This window comes from Chiroxiphia lanceolata, chromosome 14 (genome assembly GCF_009829145.1).
Source record: "Chiroxiphia lanceolata isolate bChiLan1 chromosome 14, bChiLan1.pri, whole genome shotgun sequence".
Taxonomy (NCBI): domain Eukaryota; kingdom Metazoa; phylum Chordata; class Aves; order Passeriformes; family Pipridae; genus Chiroxiphia; species Chiroxiphia lanceolata.
Window position 1 is genome coordinate 16,425,435 of NC_045650.1, and position 9,304 is coordinate 16,434,738.

A 9,304-nucleotide genomic window follows, 5' to 3' on the forward strand; every position below is an offset into this window, starting at 1 on the left:
CTGAAAAAAAATCTTCTCTCTCACCTGGGCACTCTATGAAAAGAATTGCTTAATAGATGTCAGCTGAAGGGTATAAAAACAAACCTAAAAGATCTACAGCAATAATGATTTTTAAGCTGGTACTGGTGATGCAAAATAAAACCTAGTCCTTAAATAAACTCCACATGGAAAGCTAAGAAAATGTAAAGCAATAGCAACCTCTGTAAAGTGTGGCTGTGCTACCAAGGCAAACATGAAAGTTGTCTGACACTGAAGTAGTAAAAACAAACAATATAAAGCTACTACAAGAATCAATTCCCCATCTCTGTTGTTTGCAAACACAAGAAAATTAGAAACATTTCTGTTGGAAAAATTTGCATTTTTCTGAGGAAAAAAACCTGTTCACTGGAGAATAATAAATAATAGTACCCTAGCTGCTGCCAGAGGTAACAAGGTACTTGTTTTGCAGACAATACTAAAGTCATACCTGCAAAGAGTTAATTACTTTAAAATAATACTTATACTTTTCTTAGTGTTTCAGTAATAAATGCTTTTAATTGCCTAGGGAAAGGAGCCATAATAAGACAGTCAGTACTGGAAGCTTTCAAGCAAGTACCTTGCTCAAAGACGATGCTATTCCAGCCAAATGTTCCAAGTTCAACTAAAGTGATACCATTTCGCCTCCTTCTTGAAGTGAGACCATTTTGAAGACTGATTCTTCAGTAGCTCGTTGTAGCACTTCAGCTTTAAACCTGATCTAATGAACAGCCATAGATGCTATGGACTCTAAACATAAAGAATTGACATGTTAGCATATTAATGCACCCAAATGTCACATAAATCATTAGAAGACAGTTTGCTGAATGACTCAGATATCTGGGAATACACATGCAAAGCCTCTTCAGCTCTTAAATATAAAGCAACTTCCTTTTGGCAAAGTCCTGATTAGAACAACATTGATTGCAGTTATTTATAGCTTAAATGCTATTGCTGAAAATTTCTCTGAGTTGTAGATACTGTATTATTAACTATAGTAAAGCTCTAAAAATCAGTCAGTAGAGGCCACTTCAATCTCCGCATGATAATAAAGGATTATTATGTGCAGTAACCTATTTATGAAAAGGAAACAGTGTGCTTCTTTCAGACTCCATCAATTGCTTTAATAAGGAATTGAAAAGCCTGGCCTACTTTATATGCAGATCACCATCCCAGTTGCATAAGGATTTAGAATAGACAAAACAAAACTGTTTTTGTTGTAAATAAGGGCTGTTTGTTTAAATCGCACAATCATGTTTGCATCTAAAAATTATTTAGAAGCTAATAAGCCTTAATAAAGTTTGACTGTGTACTTGTTAATAAAAATGGTTTCAATATTCTCCAGGAAGGAAATGTAAATTGGAGGTGATAACATAAAGCTTGAAGTAAAACAGGCCTGAGTTAATGGGAAAGGAGAAGAGTCATGGCATTCGTTCACTGATGGGCTTAAGAAAACCAACGCTGAGAATGGAATTCAGTTAACTTAAAACATTTTACAAAATTTAAGATAATTAACTTAATGGTAGCTTTCTCTAGCAGATTAGAATTATTGCAGTATTACTTTTGCTTTAGAGACTGAAAACCAGACATAATTGAATACTGAAAGTTAGTGTGATGCAGATACTGATTTTGGCTTCCTTGATTTGGAGAAATCCAGAGACCCAGGTTCAAATTTTACCTTTGGCATTGGTTCATTTGCCTGTATGTTAATAAATTTAATGAAGTGTGGGATGACCCCTGCTGGTGTCCCTGCTTATGAAAAAAAATATGTATCTGGCAGGAGGAGGACATATTAATTTCAGTCCAAAAAAGTTACAAATATAAACTCTGTCACAAAATGTATAAAAATACCTAATTTAATGCATAAAATATTATGAGTAATGTTCTGTTAAGTATGAAAATAATCTTAAGCCACTGAACATTACTGTGTTAGAACTGTAATGCAATGTATTAAGAAGGACATTAATTGTTCAGTTCACTATGACATTGTGTTAAACATCTTTTATTAATGAGCTGTTATTCCCAGCTGAGGCATTTGATAACCTCTAGTCCAGTGCTAAATCCTCTCAGGTTTCAGTGAATCACTCTAAACAAACCTAGAAGGAAAAAATACCCCAATAATTTACATTTGATTCTGTAAGGTCCTAGAACTAGAGTCATTTAAAGAAGGGCAGCTTTCCTATAAACCAAACCTTCTGATTTAATGCAGCTGACATATAGATCTATTTTACAATTTTTTTTTTAATTTCAAAAATACAACACATTAAAATAGGTTCAATTTATCAAAGCTAAGAGCAACAATTAAGTAATAATGTACTTAAAGTGCAAAGGCACTTTAACACAAAAAAGTGACGCCCAGTGGCTATAGTTGGTAATTGAAATAGCAGTACCGTATATTATTATTTACAAAAGAAAGTCATAGTCCAGGAAAAAAGATCTTTGGAGATCTTCTACATAATACATTAAGTTTCCACTTTGAAATGAAAAGAAAAACAACAAAAAACCCAAAGACCCCCTTCCTCATTTCCTTCAAAATCAAAAAGAATTATGCAAGATCTATTACAGAAAGGTATATTTGCAGTGACAGTTCCTACAGAAGGGTCAAAAGGAGAGAGAAATAACTTAAAGAGAACATTGCAAAAGCAACACCATATCCCTGCTATGCTGCAAGGGTTCCTTTTCTCTCTCTCTCCCCCTGTCTGATTTAAAAAAGTGGAAATGTTGGGAATGCGACAGATGATATCAGCACTGAGTTCAGACTCAACGAAATGTGATGTTGAGCTCATTTAAAAAATTTCCTTTGTCTCCCACCTCCCCCCTCACAGCTGACTGATTGCAGTTTGTTTTTCCAGAACTTCGAGGTAGTCTGGTTCTGTTTGTAGCTTTCCTTGGAGTAAAGGATGCTCGGGTTTAGACTGTTCTGCAAAATATTTCCTGGGAGTTCCATATAAAACAGTTTTATTTATCCTGTCCTGGTTTTGGCGTCTTGATTCATATGAAGGGGCAAACTGCCTTTTGGGTAAGGTACAAAAGTTATAATGAACTAATCCTCCAGTGGGCAGTTCCTTGACCCTTTCTGCAATATTTTGATACAGAAGCTCTGGTTCCCTCGGCGAGGATTGCTTTTCCAGCAATTCAGCTGCACTGATGGTAAATGCAAGACTGGTGGGGTCTTCCTTTTTGTGGTCAAGACTGCTATAGCTAAACTCATGGAGATTCCTGTAATAGGCAACTGGATCCCCTTCCTTTTGCATGTAAATTGGGTTTTGGCACATCTGTCCAACGGGAGGGGGAATGTAGTTATAAACGTGTCCTTCAGTTTTATCGTGGCTCTCAGTGTTGTAAGACCCATACTGGAGCTGAAAGGAACTTATATCTACGTTGTTGGCGCTGCTGGGCATGCTTTGCACCCCCTTCCGGCGCTTAAGGACGAAGACAAACAGGCCTGCCCCAAAACAAACTGACAAAATAAACACAACCAGCAATCCTAAAATTAAGACAGAGAGTGGAACTTCAGTGTGCAATTCTGGGTAGGAGCTGGGTGAGACACCGAGGAGATGGGGTGTATCTGTGTTCTGGTTCATGGAGAGGAGAGAAGAATCTGACAGGTTGGGGTTCTCTGGGCAGATGGCTTCTTTGCTCAGGAATTTCAGATGCTCTCCAGAGTGCTTGGTGGGAGACTCACATATGACTTCATTGATAACTACGGGGGGATTTGACTGCTGGTTGTTCTGGTCAGTGACTTTCTCTATCCAGTTCCTCAGCCCCAGGATGTCACACGTGCAGTCCCAAGGGTTCTCCTGGAGGTCTATCTGAATTAGAGCTGAGAGCTGGTCCAAGACTCCTCTCACAGGCAGGTGTGAGAAATGATTGTTTCTAAGGTTGAGTCTGGTGAGGGAAGTGCCGCCAAAGACATTGTCAGGCAAGGATCTGAGCAGGTTGTTGTTGAGAAACAACAGATGAAGATTACTCAGAGCATCAAATGTGCGTGGTAGGATCTCCTTAATGACATTGTACTCTAGGTAGAGATATTGCAGGCTGTGCAGCCCTTCGAACATGGACCGGTACAGGATCTCAAGGTAGTTGCCATTAAGATAAAGTCTACGTAAACTTGTGAGGTTTGTAAAGGCACCTTCTTGTATCACTGCAATTCTGTTATTTCCTAGATGTAGCAAATCCAGAGAGCTGTACTCTGTGAGATCGGTTCTATAAATGACTTGCAGATAGTTACTGGTAAGGTAAAGTTTCTTTGGACTGGTTGGCCTGGGGTGGAGATCGGAGATGTTACTTATCTTTTTCTCTTGGCAGTTAACATTTAAGCCATTGTCTGAGCTCTGTGATGTACAGATGCAGCCAGCTGGGCAGGTGATGGGCACTGGAGACTTTGTCTGGTAAACCATGATAGGTCCGAATATTTGTCTGTCTTTTGACACAGAGACACGGGGGGTGGGGCGGTTCCTGGTTTTGGGTGGCCGACTGGCTTTTGGGGCTCTGGTGGGATTCATGGCAGAGTTGGCTGTGGGTGATAGCCTGGAGATGTGCGGGTCTGAGAGGACAGGATGTTTTTCCCTCTGGTTCGAATCGCTGGAGCTTTTCCTAGGGCAGAGATCTTGCCTGGTGAGCTGGGTCACATCTTTTCCATGAAGCCTGAAGGGGGTTTCGCAGACTATCTCGCCCACAAACACGGTGATGGTGTCCAGCCAGGCCTTGAGTGGGAGCAAGTCACAGGTGCAGTTCCAAGGATTCTCCTCGAGCTGGATTTCCATGATGCCTCCAATGTGCTCCAGCACACCAGCGAAAGGCATCATCTTCAGCCGGTTCCCCCGCAGGTCCAGGTGAGTGAGGAGCACAAAGCGGAAGACATTGCTGGGCAGGGACAGCAGGAGGTTGTCATTTAGAATCAGCACCTTGAGTTTGTTTAGCTTGCTGAATGCCCCCGCTTCAATGGCACTGATGTAATTGTAATCAGCCTGCAGGTACTCCAGGCTCTCCAAGCCCAGGAACGTGTCTTCCTTCAGCACTTCCAGCTTGTTGTTATTGAGGTGCAGCCTCTTGAGGGTGCGAAGGCCGCTGAAGGCCCCTGTGCGGATCTCCTGCATGTCGTTGTTGCCCAAGTGGAGGGTCACGGCATTGGAATAGTTGACAAACTCATTGGGGAACAGGCGGGTCAGTGCGTTCCCATTGAGAAACAGCTGGTAGATCTTGGACGGTGGCGGTAGGAGGAGGCTGACGGTTGTAAATCCTTTGTTTTCACAATTAATGTTCAGCACGTTCTCCTTCTCCTCACAAGGGCAGCGGCTCTTGCTGCAAATGTCTTTGGCAGGTTTGCGACTCTCTGTCCGCGAGATCCCAGCCACTGTTAACAAACTGAGCAACCAAACACCCTTCAGCATCTTTATGCGCCGTGGATCCCCGCTTTGGTACCTACAGTCAAACCTTTTGAAACAGGTAAGGAGAGAAAGAAGAAATCCCCAGTGAAAACGGCCGGGACCAGAGGCGGCTCGGGGAGGGGGAAGCAGGTCGGAAGGTTGACGGGGTGGTGGAAGGAGAGCTGCAAGGCAGCGACTTGCAGAGTCCTCTGGAATCCCCCCTCCTCCTCCTTTCCTTCTGCTCTCGGAAAGCGCCTGCGGAGCTGCTGTGGGGGAAGCCCCGTCGGGGAGCTCCCCGAAAACCGGGGTCCAGGAGCTGCGCTTCTCCCCCGACCTCTCCGCCCGCCGCCGCCGCCTCCCGCCGGCACCGCGATCCCGTCCCCGCTGCCCGTCCCGATCCCGATCCCGGCTGCCCTGCTCCCGGTCACCGCCAGCATCTTAAACTGGGGCTGGGAGAACAAACGCCGGCAAACCCTCCCTAAGCCGCTCCCCGCCGCAGGGAGCCCCCGGCCCGCGCCCCCCGCGCTCGTACCTGCTCTCGGGGCGCCCGAGCGGGCAGCGGGGGCAGGGGCTGCCGCCGAGAGCCGCCGCGCCCCGGGAGCCAGGAGCCCGGCGGCGAGAGGCATCGCCCGCACAGCGCCTCAGGAGGAGCCCAGCGGGGCGCCGCCGTTCCCGTCCAGTCCCGTCCAGTCCCGTCCCGTCCCGGCGGGAAGTTGGGCCGGGCGGGGGCCGAGGCGGCGGCGGCGCCGCTGCGGGAGCGCGGGCTCAGCGCGGGATCTGCGCGGGGCGCGGCGGGCGCGGCGCTTTTGCGGGTGCCCCGCGCGGAGCCGCGCTGACGTCAGCCGGGGGCGGGGGGGACACGTTTTTCCCAGCCCACCCCCCCTCCATCCTCTGTCCCCGTCCCCCCCCTCCCTTCGCGGCTCTCGCAGCCGGCTCCGCTCCCGGCTCGGCTGCGCATCGCGGGAGCGCTCTGACAGCACCTGCAGGACAGCGCGGGCACTCGGAGCCGGGAAGGGGAATAAGGTAACGAGCGGATTTACCTGGGTCCGGAGAATTTTGTAGCCCCGGGTCCCTAAATCCGTGCCCTCAGAAACAGAGAGCAAGTCAAGCAGCTTCTTCGGCACAAGCCAGCCGGCGAGCGCGCCCGCCCCGCACACACGCTCACCGCACACACGCGTATCCCACCCAGGCACACGCACACCCCACACACGCACACCCCACACATGCACAATCTGGCTCTCGCAGCAGCGGTGCTGCAAATCCCGGGTCTGGCATCAGCATCGATCCCCCGCTCCGGCTGCAGCAATCCCCTTCCCAAACTGCCGTGCCGAGCTCTGCCCAGCGCGTTGGTGTTTTCTACACGTTCAGGGAAGTTCAACACCTTCCACCAAGCCGGGCTGGCAGGCAATGGCAGTCTCATGCCTGAATCCCTACACTCTCTGGAATGCTTCCCCGAGTGCTGAGCAGCCAAGAGCACATCTAACGCCATCATTCCCACTGGTTGGACTAGTCTCACTGCCCCATTGCAATATCGTGGTGTAGCGTTTGGCTTCCTTTATAAAGAACAGGATGGTGGATGTGGGTTATTGTGACTTCGCTTAAGCCCCGTGCCCCGGGCACAGATCTGATGGGAAAGGCTGGCTGCTCTTGATCTCTATCTGAAAGGTAAAACTTTGGGTTCACACTGGGAAAAAAAGGCAAAAGACACTCCACAATGAATTTTTAAAGTGCTAGTATGGCAGGGTGCATTATTGACAGATTCTTATCGGAAACTGTATGCACTTAGTCTTGAGAATGTAAAGGTTTGCTGCCAAAAGAGTGTTGGACTTGGCAAAAGTGGCACTGTCATCTCGTGGTGTTCTTTAGCCATTACGTATCAGAGCCTACATTTTAGGAGCAGCAGAAATGTGCTGTCTGTTCTTATCTCTCTTCTTGAGATTGGAAAAGGTAACATCCTGCAGCAGCCAGTACAGATGCCTTTGCAATGCTCCTGGGCAGGAATAGTGTTGGAGTTTGCATTTGGGATTGGAGCAGTTGCAGTTTTTCCTATCTAAAATTTGGAGAGCTTGTGGAAAGAGCAGGAGCATCCCACATTGGAGCATGCTTTTGCTGTGGTGCTGTGTGAATTTCAACAAGATTAGGATTCTGAAATGCGCTCAGAGCTCCTCCATTCTAACTCTCTTTATCCAGCTGAATTCAGGAGCACAAATTGCTAAGATCAGGAAAGATGTTTGTGGCAGATCTGTGGTTTTACAACACTAATACACCAGCAGACAGATTATTATTCAGTGAAATTTTTTGCTTGTTTTCAGCTTTAAACAGTAGGATATGGTGTTTGGGGAGCAGAATTGGACTAGTTACAGGATGTAGCAAATCCTGTTTTCAGCTTTTTCTGACACATTCTGGGGGCACGAGCCTAAAAAGAGGAGGTAAAAGTAGACCTAGGTTGATTTTTTTTGTTTTATCTCTTTCTGAAAGTAGCATGTTCACACACACCTGCCCAAACTGACACAATCACAGAGGCACACACACGTTCCTGTAACCTGCCTGAGCAGCCCTGCACGGTGTTGCCAGCACTCACAGGGCTCACTCCAACACACAGCAAAAATGAAGGCAGAAGGAAGTCCAGTGCATTTTCCCCTCATCTCACGCTGTACATTTGTTTCATGTCCATGAGTCTTCAGTCACGTGCAGCTTTCTGGAGAGCAAGGATCATGCCCTGGAACTGGCTTATGAGGCAACATGTACTGTCCCACTTGCTGGTGTTTACTAGTACGTAGGAAATGTGTTTGTGGTAACTGCTGATGCTGCCTTGGAAGGGAAAGTGTACGCATGGCATGGCTCAGCAGTAATTACCAGATTCATGTGGGATGGAAGGAACAGCATGTTAGGGGATTGCAACAGTAATAAGACACAGAGATGATACTGATTCTATTACACTGCAAATGCATGTATATAATAACCACTGTTGTAGGAGGAGGAACAAGGGTTTAAAAAAGAAATAATAGCTACAGCTTTTTATTTAGGAACAAAGTCATGATTTCTCAGCATGCCTGAAGTGTTTTATAATCCCTTCAATTAAAAACAGAGTATAAAGGAACAGCTTTGTTCCTCCACCTGTTTTACTGCCTTTTTATTTTGCATGTTGAATGCAGGAATGTTTTCAGGCTGTGAATATCTGGGAGCTTCCAGGAATGGAAGGCCAGGAGGCAGGTTGATACAGCAGCCCATGAGGGTTTGGGGAAACTCTGTTATGCCTGATTTATAAGCATTGTGAAGGTTTCCTTTTTACTAAACACTTTGCTGCATTCCCTCATTCCCCTTTCTATGCTATTATGAAGACTGAGTACAGACTCACAGATTATGAGGCTTAATAGAACCATTGTAGCTTTTGGGTCTTGCATAACCCAGGCCATCAGCTAAATTGAAATTAATTCCAGTTTAAACTAGATCATACTCACAGGAAGAAGGAAGAGAAAAACATAAAACTGAAACCCAATAACACATCCACGCATATTTTAGCAATTGCCTATGGCGAAAATCTGCCATAATGTTTGGTAAATTGTTCCAATGGGTTTCATTTCCCACGTGTAAAAAATTGTGCTTCCTCTACAACTCTGCATCTATGTACCTTCAGTTTGAAATGTTTATCCTTGTAATATCCTTGTCTGCTGGCTTAAGAGCCCTTAATTATCCCATACCTGATTCCCATGGGACACTTCCAGACTGCTGCAGAGCAAGTATGAACTGAATACTTGCCTGATACCAGCCTTATCCCACTTCAAGTAGTCTGTTAGTCCAGTTCTGCTACAGACACCAGAGCAGCTCTTGGCTCTGCATGGTCCTGAAGTCACAACTTTATTGATCTGCTGGCAGGGGAAAAAAAAAGCCAGACCGTGGCACGAAGCACAAGCACATAA

At 46.0% G+C, this 9,304-nt stretch overlaps 1 protein-coding gene across 2 annotated transcripts; it reads right to left on the reverse strand.

Annotated features, from left to right (window-relative positions):
* Positions 1 to 2,001: 2,001 nt before the first annotated feature.
* SLITRK2 (SLIT and NTRK like family member 2) lies at positions 2,002 to 6,525 on the reverse strand. Of its 2 annotated transcripts, none has more exons than XM_032701745.1 (2): positions 6,425 to 6,525; positions 2,002 to 5,451 (listed from the first exon to the last, which is right to left on the reverse strand). In XM_032701745.1, the coding sequence occupies exon 2, from the start codon at positions 5,406 to 5,408 to the stop codon at positions 2,835 to 2,837; it is 2,574 nt and encodes an 857-aa protein (XP_032557636.1). In that variant the 5' UTR covers positions 5,409 to 5,451; positions 6,425 to 6,525; the 3' UTR covers positions 2,002 to 2,834. The 2 variants fall into 2 exon arrangements, with proteins under 2 accessions (XP_032557636.1, XP_032557635.1); XM_032701744.1 differs by lacking the exon at positions 6,425 to 6,525 and adding an exon at positions 5,917 to 6,118.
* Positions 6,526 to 9,304: the final 2,779 nt, after the last annotated feature.

Coding starts and splice junctions, on each gene's coding strand:
- SLITRK2 (XM_032701745.1), bottom strand. CDS start 5,408: ATGCTGAAGGGTGTTTGGTTGCTCAGTTTGTTAACAGTGGCTGGGATC.